General features: G+C 37.5%; 1 protein-coding gene across 2 annotated transcripts in view; it reads left to right on the top strand.

Moving 5' to 3' along the window:
* The window catches only part of slc12a5a (solute carrier family 12 member 5a), a 144,600-nt gene that overhangs the window by 84,140 nt on the left and 43,960 nt on the right, over window positions 1-16,500 (top strand). For both annotated transcript variants that reach the window (XM_047814200.1, XM_047814201.1), the window contains exons 2-3: window positions 14,662-14,756; window positions 15,711-15,842. In XM_047814200.1, coding sequence (XP_047670156.1) covers window positions 14,662-14,756; window positions 15,711-15,842 — 227 coding nt within the window. The remainder of the gene's footprint in view (window positions 1-14,661; window positions 14,757-15,710; window positions 15,843-16,500) is intronic.

Below are 16,500 nucleotides of genomic sequence, written 5' to 3' on the forward strand. Positions count from 1 at the left end.
GAAAGGTGAAAAGGGAGATTAAATGTGTTGCGCACAATATTTAATAATGATAGTGAGTTAATAAGATGCTACAAATTATATTGTGTTGGGATTATTTTTGTGACCAATTATTATTAGAGACCAATCATATTAGAGACATCACAGACACAGCACACAAATAACATAAATCTATATAAATACACTAATATCTCTGAAACAGAGCCGAAATGCCATAGCAGCAGAAATGATATCATTTAGCACTATAACATTTCTGCTCTGTGTCGGAGATGTTTACATTTACATTACATTTATTACACTTGTAACATACAGCTCATCTCTAATATGATCGGTCAAAAACGCGATTCCTACACGGTAAAGCCTCAAATATCTTAACATAGAGACAAAGTGAAGGTTTATAATAGACCATATTTTAAAAGCTCTCATTTTTTTTATTGGACAACCAATCACAGTCTTCAAAAGAACATGTCATACCTAGTAACATTGTTAAGCCCCGACTCCTCTCTAAGATAAAAGTGTTGCTCTGAGATCAAGGTCCTCAATCTCTCTTAAGATAAGATTCCTAGTTAGAAATTTTTAAGTTAAATTAGGAGCACTCTGAATTCATTCTTAGAATCTTTAGGAATACGGGCCCAAATATGTAAAAATGAACTTATTCAGAAGAATCCATTTTTATTATACTCCTTATTTCTTTTTAAAATTCTTAGCATTTTGCAGATATATAAACAATGTATAAACAATGGCCATCACACATTACTGACTTTGATTATTTTCCTATAGCACTATTCTTTGTCATGTTTTATCCCATAAGTGTTTGGTTATGAAACTTTCCATAAAAAGTACTGATAATATTTCTAGACTTTTTGATACCATGTCCCATAATATATCACATACAACATTCTTTGTCAGTCTTCGATTCTTTTGTAACTCTCAATCTAAAGCTTATAAAAATAAAAAATAAAAATTAAGTTAAAAAAATAAGCTCTTCTTTGTTTAATTGTATTGGCGGTTGTCCTACCTGTAATCAGTACACAAACCTAATAGAATAAAGGGGAATGTGAATGCACAATGAAGATTTGAAGATATTTTGTATGAAATCTTACAATCTCAGATCTCATGTCCAACCTGGGTGACCTTTGCTTAGATTTTAAGATTGAGACATCGTTCTGACCTTGAGGTCGAAATAATAATGCTTGATTGTTCCTCAGATTGAGTGAGGGTGCTTTGGGTTGAACAGATTATGTAAAAGTATCAATCATATCATCATTGTCTCCCCTTTAACTTGTCTTATATGTAATCTGATACACTATCTAAAAGGCATGAGGCATGGAGATGCATATTGCAATTTGAATATTTATACTCTACAGCGAGGGGATAAACAGCACAGAGTCAGGGATCCAAAGGGAATGAGAATTTATTAAAGTGTCATGGCAGAAATCAGTCGTTTTTACTGCACTGTGGATAAGCTGTGGCTTGAGCAGAGCTGGCGGAGAGACCGTTGTCTATCCAGTGTAGTATGTGGAGAGAAAGTACGTGAGTTTCATCCAAAACTCAACTGCTTATCTTGCTCCAGCCACGGTGCCTAGCTCTTGTTGTGAATCTTCTCTGAGAGGGTGAGGAGTTAAGCCCCGCACCTGATTGGCCAGTCGAGTTTTGCCATGCTCTTGGCCACCCTCCCTAAGAGGAGCTGGCCTTGGTGCTGAACAGCCATTGTTCCTTCAGCATAGCTGAAAAAAGATATATACAAATCTTTTTATTTTATATTTATATAAAATATATAAAATCTGGGACCTGCTTAAAATCCCATTTGTCATTGGAATCCTAATCAGTATTTAATTGAAACATGATGAGAGTAATTGGTCTGTTTGGAAATGGTCTTTAGAAGTTTAGAAGGTCGCTGCATTTGGGGAAAAAAGCTCTTTTAAATTTTATAGTGCAACTGATACCACATAGCACTCTGTACCTTATCTTTCCTAGTTAGAGCCTTACAACAGCATACTACTCTCTTTTTCACATTATCGCTCTTCTTTTCCCAGCGGTGTACTTGTGAGGTTATAGAGGACTCATAACGATGGCTCATCGTGGCCCATCAGCTGCCCAAGATAATACAGTCTCCGTGTTTTTTCTCCTAGCAGTCTGTCTTGAGCAAAAAAGATTTCTTTAAAAAACGCATTGACTGCGATCCAAAGAATTGATGGCACAAGCTGTCAGGCTTAATAGCTACTCACAATTGGTGCATTGTCACTTTACTCATGCAGAGTTGTGACATTTATTTGAGCACCTGCCAGCATATTTATTTTAGACAAAGGCTATTTTATAATAATGAAACGCATCTCGGCTCGACTCTGTAATTTAGATTACTTTTTTTTTGAAGTATAGGACTGTATGTAAATATTTTTTTGCCTTATGCGAGTTACACCAAAACAAACTGTGAGCTTGTGAATTCAATGCAAATGTGTAGGAGTGCCGCAGCAGGTAGCGTCGATGTCTCTCAGCTCCCACAGAATTCTCAGCATGTATCAAGCCTTGTGATGGATTGAATGTTTTCTGTTTCTGGGATAAAGTTGACATAAATTCAGTTGGTTGAATTATAGATTGTTCAACACACAGTAAAGTTTTGCATCATATTAGATTTATCTGTTTACATTTGTTAACCTTGTGCCTCTGTACTCTGTCACACAGTGTTCACGGGGTAACAAGACACCACACATAGAAACCAGTCTCAAATGTTCCTTCTGAAGCAGTAGTCAGATTAGAAACTGTGTCACACTGACACATGCTCTGGAAATGGCTGCTTGTTGAAGATTAATAATGAGGCAGTGCTAAAATGCTTAACCCACAAGATGAGACGAGGGAAAGGGCTGATGCACAAGCCTGCTGATTTGAGGAGAAAAACATAAATGCATCTTGGACATTCGACAAATCCATCAAACAATTTTCCTGCACCACTTATTCTATACGGGGTCATGGGGAACCTGCTGTTTGCTCAGGTGACTCTGGGGACAATTAGGGGACACTCAGGACAATTTGGGAACATAGAGTTTTTTTTCTGTATGTATACTACATAAAGTGTCCTCAAGTGTACGTTGTCTGTATGTGCATGAACAAATATTAGCAAATACCTTTGGGTACCATTTTCATACCAACTACTCTCTCTCTCAGAATCAGCTTTATTCGCCAAGTGTGCACAGACGCACAAGGAATTTCTTGTGGTTGTTAAGGTGCTCTTGGTAATGTCTCTTGCTGTCAGAGTTGGATTTATTTTTTTATTTTTATTTTTTTGCTTTCCCTTCACACTCATTTTGTTCCCTTTTTAAGAGCATTTTCTGACAGAAAGAAGTGAGGGTATTGGTGAGGAGAGAGTCCTAGCCAGAGAAGAGGTCATGCTAAATAGAGGTCTGGTAGAGTGAGAAAGGATTGTGTGTGTGTGTGTGTGTGTGTGTGTGTGTGTGTGTGTCTGTCTGTGTGTGTGTGTGTTCTACACAGTGGCTTATGTGAGTGCTGTTAATTTGCACAGCTTTTCACACCTACAGGTTTCTGTCAGACATTGCAGGTCCAGACATGGCAGGTCAATACCTTTCGTCCTCACATCGGTCACACTTCAAGGATCTGCTGCTCACTTTCCTACTTTCTCAGACATATTAATGAGAGTGGAAAAAAATAAACTTTAGAAAGCTCTGAGCATTCAGTTTTTTGGGGAAAGCCATTGGACGATGAACAATATAATGGGAAACATTTATTGCAAAAACACATATTTTTTTATTAATGGTTATGTAGTATTATTTTTACAAGCACAATGGCATTTACAGTGATGTGAAAAAGTGTTGGCCCCTTCCGGATTTTTTATTTTTTTGCATGTTTGTCACACTTTAATGTTTCAGGTCATCAAGAAAAATAAAACAAATTGAAATTGTCAAAGATAACACAAGTGAACACAACATGCAGTTTTTAAATTAAGGTTTTTATTATTATGGGAAAACAAAATCCACACCCACATGGCCCTGTGTGAAAAAGTGCCATCCACCCACCCACCCCCACACACACCCCCAACCAAAAAAAAAAAAAAAAACACATTTTGAGTTAAATTTAAGAGTTATATTTCTCTAGCCACACCCAGGAGTGGCCGGCCGACCAAAATTACGACAAGAGCGCAGCGACGAATCATCCGAGATGTCACAAAAGACCCCACAACAACATCCAAAGAAATGCATGCTTCACTTGCCTCAGGTAAGCTCAAATCTCATCTCAGATTTGCCAGAAAACATATTGAAGAATTTTGGGAAAATACTCTGTGGACTGATGAAACAAAAGTTGAACATTTTGGTAGGTGTGTGTCCCATTACATCTGGCATAAAAGTAACACTGCAATTCAGAACATCATACCAAAAAGAACATCATACCAACAGTAACATATGGTGGTGGTAGTGCGATGGTCTGGGGCTGTTTGTTTTTTTGCTGCAGGGCCTGGAAGACTTGTGATAAATGGAACCATGAATTCCACTGTCTACCAAAAAAATCATGAAGGACAATGTGTGGCCATCTGTTCGTAACCTCAAGCTAAAGCGAACTTGGGTTCAGCAGCAGAACAATGATCCAAAACACACCAGCAAGTCCACTTCTGAATGGCTGAAGAAAAACAAAATGAAGACTTTGGAGTGGCCTAGTCAAAGTGCTGACCTGAATCCTATTGAGATGCTGTGGCATGACCTTAAAAAGGCGGTTCATGCTCGAAAACAATACAATGTGGCTGGATTACAACAATTCTGAAGTGTGACAAACTTGCAAAAAAAAAAAATAATCAGGAAGGGGGCCAACACTTTTTCACACCACTGAAAGATTTCGACTTGGATTTGGATTAGATTAGGTTTTTTATGACTTTTCCTCTCCAAATTGTACAACACAGTATCTTGACTTGAATTGGCAGATTTACAAATTTTTGAAATAGTCCCTAAAAACAAGTTACAATAGAGAAATCCAGCTTCAAATAAGCATCTTGCATCTTGCTACACAGGCTGCAGAGACAGACTGTGTGTGTGTGTGTGTGTGTGTGTGTGTGTGTGTGTGTGTGTGTGTGTGTGTGTGTGTGTGTGTGTGTGTGTGTGTGTGTGTGTGTGTGTGTGTGTGTGTGCTTGATTGAGTTCAGGTGTGTTTAATCACTAATCAGGCAAACATGAACATGATAACAGCTGTGGTTGATGGGAAAAGGATTCGGATCGACTTTGTTGCGATCCTGTTATCTTTAGGCAATCAGAATTCCTGACTGACTCTGACTGTGAAATTAGAGTTGCATTTATACTGTTGGTCAAATAAATAGTTATGTTGTTGTACACTACTAATTTAAAGATTTAAGTTGCAGTCATTATAGGAAATAAAGTAAACTGATAGATTAACTATTGACCAGCACTGACCTGTCTTTTTTATGGATTTTTAGATATACTTGAAAAATTCTATATGATTCATAATGTTTGATGGAGATGATATATGTGTGTGTGAGTGTATTTATGTATGTGTGCATGAGTCTATGAGTTTGTGTGTATGTGTATATGCGTGTGTATGTGAGTGTGTGAGTGTGTGTGTATCTGAGTGTATATGAGTGCGTATGAGAGTTTGTGTGTGGGGGTGACTGTATATAAATGTGTTTGTGTGAGTGTATATGAGTGTGTGTGTGTGTGTGTGTGTGTGTGTGTGTGTGTGTGTGTGTGTGTGTGTGTGTGTGTGTGTGTGTGTGTGTGTACAGTATATATGAGTGTGTGTGCATATAAGTGTGTGTTTGTGTGTGAGTATATATGAGTGTGTGTTTGTGTGTGTGAGTGTATGTGTGTGTGTTTGTGTGTGTGAGTATATATGAGTGTGTTTGTGTGTGTGAGTATATATGAGTGTGTGTTTGTGTGTGAGTATATATGAGTGTGTTTGTGTGTGTGAGTGTATGTGTGTGTGTGTGTGTGTGTGTGTGTGTGTGTGTGTGTGTGTGTGTGTGTGTGTGTGTGTGTGTGTGAGAGAGAGAGAGAAAGAGAGAGTGTATTTGAGTGTGTTTGCTCACCCACAGGCCACCTTTTGCCTGTCCAGTTACATCATGTACAGCTGAGGGAAGCTGTCTCCTCATATTAGACAGACTCTAACAGGAATTAAGAACTTCCCCATCACTCCAAACACATTCACAGACTAGAACAGACAGAACCTAACTGTCCAAAGTAGGGCCCATCAAAATAAGTCACTGGTCCAACTGCAGTCCCAACAATGTATTTCTCAAAGTGCTTGTAGAATATTACTACTATTACTTGATGACTGATGAGGTAGAAATATAAAAAATAATAAGTTGAATTAAAAACTGTATATTTAAAAGATGCACAGTACACCCTAATATGCACTTTTACATATTTGCTGTTTAGATTAAATGACCCTTGTGCCCTTACTGTACCTTTGTGATGCAGTTCCACTGGTGGCAGTTCCTCCCAACAATCTCACTTGAGTGTGTGGCAAAATAAACTGTTTCATCACAGTTTGACTGCCATGACAGCATGATTGCACCATGATAAGACCTAGCTGCAGGTTAACTGTATCCATATAGCTACACAAGTACACTGTGTTCAGGATATCTGACAAATAAAGCTACATGCAAACAATACATGACTTTTACTATTATAGATTAAGAGCCACATACAAAACATAATGTGAGGAAAGAAAAAAGTTTTAGGAATAGGTTGTGTCTTAGGCCGATGTTCCTAATTTATTAGCTTATTTGATGAGTTTTTAACTCAGGTCTCCATAGTGCTTTTTTAACTGCTCTTAAACTTGGGTTATTGCTGTTCTAAACCTTGATTTTAACCCCAAGTGGAGGAACATTTCACAGTGGTTATAAAACACTGCCCCAAAAGCATTTGTAACATCAACTCTGTATTGCTAAACGGTGCTAAACATGTTAACACACCAAATCAGAAATGTAACAGTGTGTGCATAGATAGAGACCTTTATGTTGTGTGTCTATTCACACTTGGTGAATAAAGCTGATTTTTTATTTTTGTCACATATACATTACGGCACAGTGAAATGCTTTCTTCACATATCCCAACGTTGGAGGTTGGGGTCAGAGCACAGGGTCAGCAATGATACAGCACCCCTGGAGCAGTAAGTGTAAAGGGCCTTGCTCAAGGGCCCAACAGAGGCAGCTTGGCAGTGCTGGGGCTTGATCACTAATCCTCCGATTAACAGCCCCGAACCTTAACCGCTTGAGCCATCACATTGCTACCTGTCCATTATAGGATTCATTTTAAAATTTTGATGCTTGTTTTTAAATCTCTTAATGGTTCAGCGCCAAGTTATTTATCAGATTTGATTCATCTGTACGCTCCGTCAAGAGCACTAAGGTCTGATGAGCATTTGCTTTTAGCTGCTCCAAGAGTAAAACTGAAGAGCAGGGGGGACCGAGCCTTTGCAGGAGCTGCGCTGAAGCTCTGGAACAGTTTGGCTCTCTACATCAAACAGTCTTCAAATCTGGCCTAAAAACTTATTTTTAAAGTCTGGTGTTCGATGCCATGTGAGAGCTGCTTTCTTTTATTGTTTTATTATGTCTTAAGTGTTTTTCTTTTATGGTGCTGACTGTTTGTCTGTTTAATGAACATGTTTCCTTTTTGTATGTACAGCACTTTGACAAGCACTTGTTGTTTTAAAAAAAAAGTGCTTTATAAATAAACTTTGACTTGACTTGACTTGACACATTAAATAGAAATAACAGTTTGTCCCAAGCTTTAGCATCAGTGAGAAAAAAAACGAAAGGTCTGTCATTCTGCTTCTGAGCTGGTATTGTTTTCTGCTAAAGCTTTCTAATCTTTTTTTTTTTTTAGCCTTTTAAGTTTGTCACATACAGTACAGACCAAAGGTTTGGACACACCTTAAAAGTTTGGACACACCACCTTTTCAACAGGACAATGACCCCAAACACACCTCCAGGCTGTGTAAGGGCTATTTGACCATGAAGAAGAGTGATGGGGTGCTGCACCAGATAACCCGGCCTCCACAGTCCCCGGACCTGAACCCATTCGAGATGGTTTGGGGTGAGCTGGACCGCAGAGTGAAGGCAAAAGGGCCAACAAGTGCTAAGCATCTCTGGGAACTCCTTCAAGACTGTTGGAAGACCATTTCAGGTGACTACCTCTTGAAGCTCATCAAGAGAATGCCAAGAGTGTGCAAAGCAGTAATCAAATCAAAAGGTGGCTACTTTGTAGAACCTAGAATATGACATATTTTCAGTTGTTTCACACTTTTTTGTTATGTACGTATATAATTCCACATGTGTTAATTCATAGTTTTGATGCCTTCAGTGTGAATCTACAATTTTCATAGTCATGAAAATAAAGAAAACTCTTTGAATGAGAAGGTGTGTCCAAACTTTTGGTCTGTACTGTAGCTGTTAAAAGTTCCTCTAACCAGAGTTAAAAGCGTATTTTAGATCAATGACATCTCTGAGTAAAGCGCAGTGTGAAAAACCCTTGTGAATATTTGTATTAATTGGTCTCACTTTGGTTTACAGCTTAACAGATTGTTTTTCTAGCAGCTTGAGGATTTCTTCTCTACTCACTATTCTACATTTAACTTTATATTTCGTTCCTCTGCACAACCTATAAGAATAATCTAAAATGCTCTTTAATTGTAGTTCACACCTAAACACACCTGAACCGTCTTCATAATATAGCTGTTATTTCTCTGACGGAATAAAAGATTTCAAGTTTACTGTAAATCTATGTCTGGAGAAGAACATCTGCTTTTTCTGTGCTTACGAAACCTTTCGTGTGTTATGTATTAATAATGGAAAACAGCATCTCTTTTTTTTTTATGAGGTTTTTTGTTACATTTTTTGGCTTTTTAAAGGATTTGTAAATCGTTCAGAGCAGGGAATCCTTCAGTGGATCAGTGTGGTTACAGCTGCAGTGTGCAGGTAATAAGAAGCTGATATTGCTCTAATTCACCTGCATTTCAGTTCTCATCCTTGTTCAAGTGTCAGTCCGGGGATAGTGCTCGAGATCATTAAACCGTTCAGCGATGGCTAGGAGGTAGACAGGAGCAAATGACAAGTGGTGGCCTTACTGGCTCTTATTTATTTATTGGATTTCCACAAATAATATGCTGTCAGGGAGCCCAGCTGTGGAGCTTAGTGGGGTGTAAGAGAAAATAAAATTAAAGTTGGCACACGCTCCCCTACACATACCACACATTGTGTAATGTTCCCATTCATCATCACAAGTCAAAGTAACCTAACAGGAACACAAAATGCTTTTGCTGTGTCTCCTTCCATCCCGCAGTCCTTTTATTGTTCTCTGGCCATCCTCAGGTCAAGCCAGTGAAAGAAATTAAAGACATCAACAGGAATCTCCAAACCTGTATTCAACCTCACAGCCTGCTGCAACACCAACAGCACATTTCTTTAGTGTTCAAGTGAATGTTTTTTTATGGCTCATCTCCAAAAATACTTTACCTTACCTCATCTCCAGGGTTCACATTTTCTTTTCTGTCAGTTTGACAGCTCAATGGTCTGTTAAATCACCTACAGGTTTGAAAACCGCTTTGAGCATCCAGACTGCAAAGAGCCCTAAGCCTCCACAAAATGAGACTATGATATGGGATGTATGATATCACTTTAAAGAACCTGAAATGTCCTCAGTTCTATGAAATGAAAGAACTTAATATGGAGTAGATTGTAAACATGTTCACTTTGAAAATGTATTACTCCCTGCTTCATCTGTAATGTTGATTTATGGAAAATGGGCTATGAAAACAGCTTCACCCAGTTACTATGCCCAGTTACTTTACAGCCCCACCATTACTTCACAGCAGTAATATTAATTTCAATACTAAGAACATTGTCTTCAAGACCTTCGTGTAGTTTGTGTGCATGCATGTGTGGAATTTAGATACGTTTATAGATCTGCGGTGTGGTGTGATTGTGGTTGTGTGCTGTGGCTGTAGGAGAGTCCAATCTTACTGTGATTGCTTGTTCTGCCGTAAGTCATTGATGTTTGTAGGCGATGTTCAGACTGGTGTTCAGAGTCAACGTTGGCGGTTTTGTTTTTGATCAATGCAGGTTGTTTTAGTTTTAACTGCTGATGTATCTCTAAGCAAACCAAGTGATAGTGATAATGTGAACTAGTGGTTCAGCCGAAGGTGTAACTGACTAGTGACTTGATTTCAGTTACACTGGATATGAAAGAAGACCCACTATCTGTTTATTACTATTTACTATGAACACTGATTTTGAGGCAGCTTTATAAAAACAAATTGTTCAAATTGTACTAATGAATTTGATCATTTTACAGTTATGACAAGATCTAGACAATAAGGAGACCATCCATTCAGATCAGAGGTCATCTACACAAAGCAGTATAAGACGCAGTAAGAAAACAGTCAGTTTAATTCTGGGAGGCTGGAAAATGGTCATGCAAAATTAACGACTTTATTTGATAGGGAAAAAGATAAAATACTAGTAAGTAATGTAGGATATTATGTCACTTAATTTTCTTGTTTACGTTTAAGTTAAACCCTTTTCTACATACATAGTAAGCATGTTGAAATAATACATTAAATTCATTACATTGCCCAATTTCACCTCAGGCATTATTCGTTTAAGGCTGACAAATAGTCAATATGTAATCGACATACCAAGGATTGAAGTGTGTGGAAGAAGAAGAATTTGAATCCCAATACACAGCCACAATACTTTATTACTAATGGGGAAAGATTTGTAGACTCAGACTATTTGATTAGAGTGCAAAGCTTTGCAATGTCCAATAACATGTCTGAAAAAATGTATACGTTTTCCTCTGCAATAAATAAAAAATAGCTGTGTTATTTAGCTCAGATCAGTAGCTTGGTGGTGGAGTGGTGAAGGTATGAGTGGCGATACTCCATTTTAAACAGAAGGCACAAGCGAAATAATCCTGATGGGTTGAATGGAGCTCCATCTTTTCCTTTTCAGCCCATTGCACTGTGACAGAATGACAGGAAGTGCTGAAGCACTCCGGAGGCTCCTGTCAATCACATGCAACCAGCCATATCACGCAGTCTGTATCTGTACACTGTGTTTAAAAGAAAATAGTCATGGTTTGTCACTTTTCAAAAAAATTTATTTCCTTAATTAACATCCTGGAATCAAATAGTCATTAATTAATATAGTCTATAAAGCATCTCATCAGTAGCTCCCTTTAAAGGAAACAACCACAAACACAGAAAAGGGGATAAAGATTCAAACTGTTCTGTCAAGCTGTTTTATGTTTATGCGTTTAGAAAGATAAAAATAAATTCCTAGAGTAATAACTGAGAATCTTTTAGGAATAAATGCCACGATTCACTTCACCTAGATGGTGAATTGTTTATTTGTTTCTTTCTTTTTTTCTTTCTTTCTTTCTTTCTTTCTTTCTTTCTTTCTTTCTTTCTTTCTTTCTTTCTTTCTTTCTTTCTTTATTTATTTATTTATTTTTCCAATTTTCTCTTTCTCCTCGGTTCACAGCTCTCCTCATCACACAACAGCTATCAACTTGGAGAGGACGAAGGCTAACACGTCTTCCTCTAAGACCTGAATCTGTCTTTTTAAAGTGCCTCACAACACAGAGGAAACTGGAGGAAATGTTTATCAATTATTGCTCTAGTATCTCACGCACAATATCTACGAAAACACAAAACCAGAAGAAGAAGAAAACTCAGACAACACCAATTGTTCCACAAACTACTGACCAAATGTGTCATTAATTGGTATTGACATTTCTCAATCTAAACAGAGATAACTGACCATTATGCAAAGCATCTGTGGTTGAATGTGGCTTAATGCTCAACACATCTAATCATGGAAAGACAAATGACTACACAGGGATTAGTTGTGTCATTTTATAACTGAAGCTCTGCCTCTCGGTCTGTACAGTACTGTACATGCTAGTTAGGAACTGCAAGAAACCACATTTTAGCAGCCCGAGGGATATTGTAGCCACATCAAGCATATGTTTGTGTGCTTTTTCAAGCATGGATGCAGACAGAATGAATGAATATAAATAATATTTTGACAGCACATGTTAGTACGAATGACAGACTACTGGATTAGTTTCCTGGAATGCAGACAGAAAGTTGGGCTTCTTTTTCCTGCATGGAAAGAAATATTGTTTGCCAGACTGTTTCTTTTGTCTTTCTTCTATAAGTGCTCACATTGGCTAAGTGTATATATACAAAAAAATGCGGTTTATTAGGAATAGCTGTACAGCTACACATTGATGTAATTCTGTTCATTTTGAATAACATTGTGCCCACTGTAGCCTCAGATTCTTTAGATTATTTGTCTTTCTGTAGCCTCAAACAAGTCTGGGCATTCTCCTCTTATCGCTGTAATAATTATGGTGTTCCTGCTTGCAGAACTGCTGCTCACTGGATGTTTGTTTTGTTTTTTGCACCATTTTGTGTTAACTCTATAGGCTGAGAAAAAAAAGTCATTTCTAAAATTCTCAAACTGTCCTGTTTGACAAAAATATTTCATGCTTAATGTCAATGACATGCCATTTCTTTCCGATTCTGATGTTTGAAGTAGACCGTAATTGAAGCTCTTGGCCTGTACCTACATCCACCTATATCCATGACAACTGCATGAATGACCAGTTGTTCCTATTAAAGTGGCCGGTGTGAATACAAAGATGGCTGCTGTTGGGAGCTGCATCCCAAATGTCATAATTCACACAACGATCTATGTACTCTACCATTAAATGTGCCATTGTTTAAAAAGGAACACTAATGGCTTTTTTTCAGTTGAATAAAGGTGCGTCATCTGGAACCTGAAGTGCACTTCTTGTTGGAATTTTCAGAATGAACACAGTATGAACACTGCATGATTAACACTTCTAGCTTTCTAAAAGGATCTAGTAGGAACGGGTTTATTATTAATTCAAGATGCTACAGTCATTTAAAGACACAAGCGTTCAATGCCCCAGGGTTAAATGCCAAATTCTCATTGATTAATGGATAATCGTTATTTGTCAGTAATGCCTGCTGAATACTAAACTTTTCGTTTACCTAATAATGGTTTTCTGACATTGATTATTTGCTTGTGGTATATAAGCTGAAACCCCCAATTTATGCAATTTACACTCTGCATCAACAACTACATTTGACATGGGCTAAAATTGTCTCTGAGCAAACATGGTTTGGGACAAAACCCTTGAATAAATCATCTCAAAACTTCACAGACTTTTAAGAGCCACTTCACTGGCCACTCTGGATTGTGTTTACAATCTGCACCAACAGCCACCGGCCCCAAAAACCCACAGTTATTTACATTGGACATGAAAAGTAGCTTCACACATACACTAAACCTATTTTGTTCATTTGAATGTAAAGTATATTGTGGTAATGTGTGTTTGTAATAATCAGACAATTTGCATATATTAGCTGACTCATGGAATGAAAGCAAAGAAATTAAGCTTCATTGGATGAATGATTTCCCAGACAATGTGTAGTGTAAACTGAAACGCTTAACCTGCACAATAATGAAAGATTACAGCTCCATTCCTTCCTTTACATTGCTTTGTGCTGGATTATGGTTTATATAGAATGTGTTTGATGTCTTTTTAATCCTCACATCGTGCTGAAGCCTACAGTACTTCTGGGTTCTGGGAGTCGGAGGAAAATAAACCTGTTGAAAACTATGAAAGCAACAAGAAAAGAGTGAAGGAAATGTCGGACATGTGGCAACTTTGCAAGAAGATGTGTTTTAAAACATAAGTTTTAGATTTTCACTATTGCGTTAGGAATATGATTTAAGTTTGCTTATAATTTCATCGCTACAAGTCTGATATAAAATCTGTTATGATGATTGAAGGATTGAATAAAATACTTAAATAACAGAACGTTAAAATCGATTCTTCTACCAAATGTAAGGTACTGTGCTTCCGCATGTGACTCTAAAAAGCAGACAATTATTTAGAAATGATCAGCTTCTGCTCTACAGTGGAGTCATGTATGTAGTACACTATGTCAGACTGCATAACTTGTGAGACATGAAATATTGAACTGTATTTTCCACCTCTTTTCCCACACCAGCAGATCCCCACGAGCATGAGAGTGCTAATACGATGCTTGTATGATGTCGCTCCCCGAATTGGGTCACAAGTGCTTTTCTGGGTGTATTTGTGTATGGGACTGTAGTAGCCTTGTTATCAACCTTCTCCTGTGTGTGAGTGTGTAGAGAAGTCTCTGTCACCAACTAGAAGGATGTCAGCCAGTTCTATAAATAGCCCTGGAGCAAGTCCAGACTCCAAATGGTTTACTAGCAGTACAGGGGATAACAGTATTAGCACAATATGTATTTACATGGGGCATCATATACATATTCTGTTCTGTAATATACATAACCTGGACCTTCTATACATAACCTGTGCCTCAAGCTATGCAGCCCGAACCTGGACTGGGTCGTAACCTGTAGCCCATTTCCAATACTTTGATACATAGCTCAGCATTTTTATTCATCTATCTATCTATCTATCTATCTATCTATCTATCTATCTATCTATCTATCTATCTATCTATCTATCTATCTATCTATCTATCTATCTATTTTGATTGCATGTATGATGATGCTGTATGTATCTTAGTTTGTTATTTGTTTTTGCTGTATCGTGTAATTATTCTTCTCATTTTCAGGAGATGGGAATCCCAAGGAGAGCAGTCCTTTCATCAACAGCAGTGATCCAGAGAAAGGCCAACAGTATGATAGGAAAAACATGGCACTGTTCGAGGTATGCAAACGTGGATATTATAGACATACCACTATGCAATGATCCTTATATTTAATGTCTACAACGGCTGATTGAATTCATTCATTGCTAACCACCCCACTGTTGCATTCAAAACATGTCATCAGCAGTAACAAGAAATTCAATGACCTGGGGTAATGAACCCAAAGATTGTTTTGATTACATCCAATTTTTTACATTTATCTCATTATTTTCAAAATGCCTTTGGAGGAGATATGAGAAGTAAATAGATAGCAGGCATCATCCAATTTCATGTTCGATTTAATTAAATGAGAAATAACTTTAATGTAAATTTTATGTTTGTTGGCTTGAACTAAAGACAAAAAAGCTGGCTCGCATCATATGCAATTTAGAAGGAGTCTAATATAAGCAATAACTGTTCAAACAGAATCTGCTAAAACATGGCTATAAACCAAAGCAAAAACTACAAAGGAAATTTAGCCTACAAAGAAAATCTAAACCCAGTAACACACAGGCCTAAAACCACAGGCTTAATGCAGGCTGAAACCTAATCCAAGCTTAAATTTAGACCTGTTTCATATTTAGTGTCAAGTTTAGCATAAACTTGACATAAAGCCTAAGTTTAGACTATGGCTTAACTTTAGACTCTGATCTGCTTATTTTTAAAATGGCTAGTCCAACAGATACTAGTCAACAGATAGCAGGCATCATTCAATTTATAGTTCAAAATAACCTAAGAGAGAAACTGTACTGTAAGACAAAATGAGTGTGTGTGATGTTTGGAAGATACACAGCTTCTTTATGGATGAGTGAGTGTGTGTTCCTTACTTGGTACTCATTTCTTACACGGTGAAACCACACTAAATAGCTCAATTCTATAATTGTATACAATTTAACAAATTATTAATGTTTATGCCACTATCGCTATTATAACTGAAGCTGTTGCTACTGTGTGTGTGTATGTGCGTGCTTTAGGAGGAGATGGACACTAGTCCTATGGTATCGTCTCTACTTAGTAGCCTTGCCAACTATTCCAACCTGCCTCAGGGCAGCAAGGAACACGAGGAAGCTGAGAACAACGAAGGATCTCGCAAGAAGCCTGTACAGGTAACAGAAACGCACTCACATCCAGCCTAAACACATACCAGTCTACACTGTGTGTACTCTTTTTCATAGCTTTTCAAAATTTGTAGTAAATACATTTCTAATGAATACATGACAGCATCTTTTTCAAACCTCAGAACTTGACTCTTCTCTCAGCACTAGCTTGGGATCAGGTAGAATCAAATATTACCTGGAAGATTTGACAGGCTACAGTATATAGCTGCTAGTGGAGACAGATGTAGGATATGTTAATAAAATATTTCAGCTTTCGTCTTCCTTAATAAGCTTTGCACTTTGGCATAAAGATTATCCCATTTAGCCTAAGAAGAGCCTAGCACTCATTGGAGAGCACTATTCTCTCTCTTTCTCTTTCTCTCTCTCTCTCTCTCTCTCTCTCTCTCTCTCTCTCTCTCTCACACATTTTTTTATTATTATATTTCTCCCTCAGTCTGTGCTCATCAACTAATGCTTCCATGATTAGGAAGTCAGACATACAGGAAGCAAATATGGTGTTGATTTACAGTGCTTCTAGAAAGTAATTACTCCAGCGAGTATTTCTGTTTTTGGTGTATTGGAACATCAAATTTAAGTGTGTTTAAATCAAATTATCTTTGCCTTCTGGTCATTTCAAAGTAATTCTTTAAAGATATAAAATAGAAAA

Source organism: Tachysurus fulvidraco, chromosome 5 (genome assembly GCF_022655615.1).
Source record: "Tachysurus fulvidraco isolate hzauxx_2018 chromosome 5, HZAU_PFXX_2.0, whole genome shotgun sequence".
NCBI classification, from domain to species: domain Eukaryota; kingdom Metazoa; phylum Chordata; class Actinopteri; order Siluriformes; family Bagridae; genus Tachysurus; species Tachysurus fulvidraco.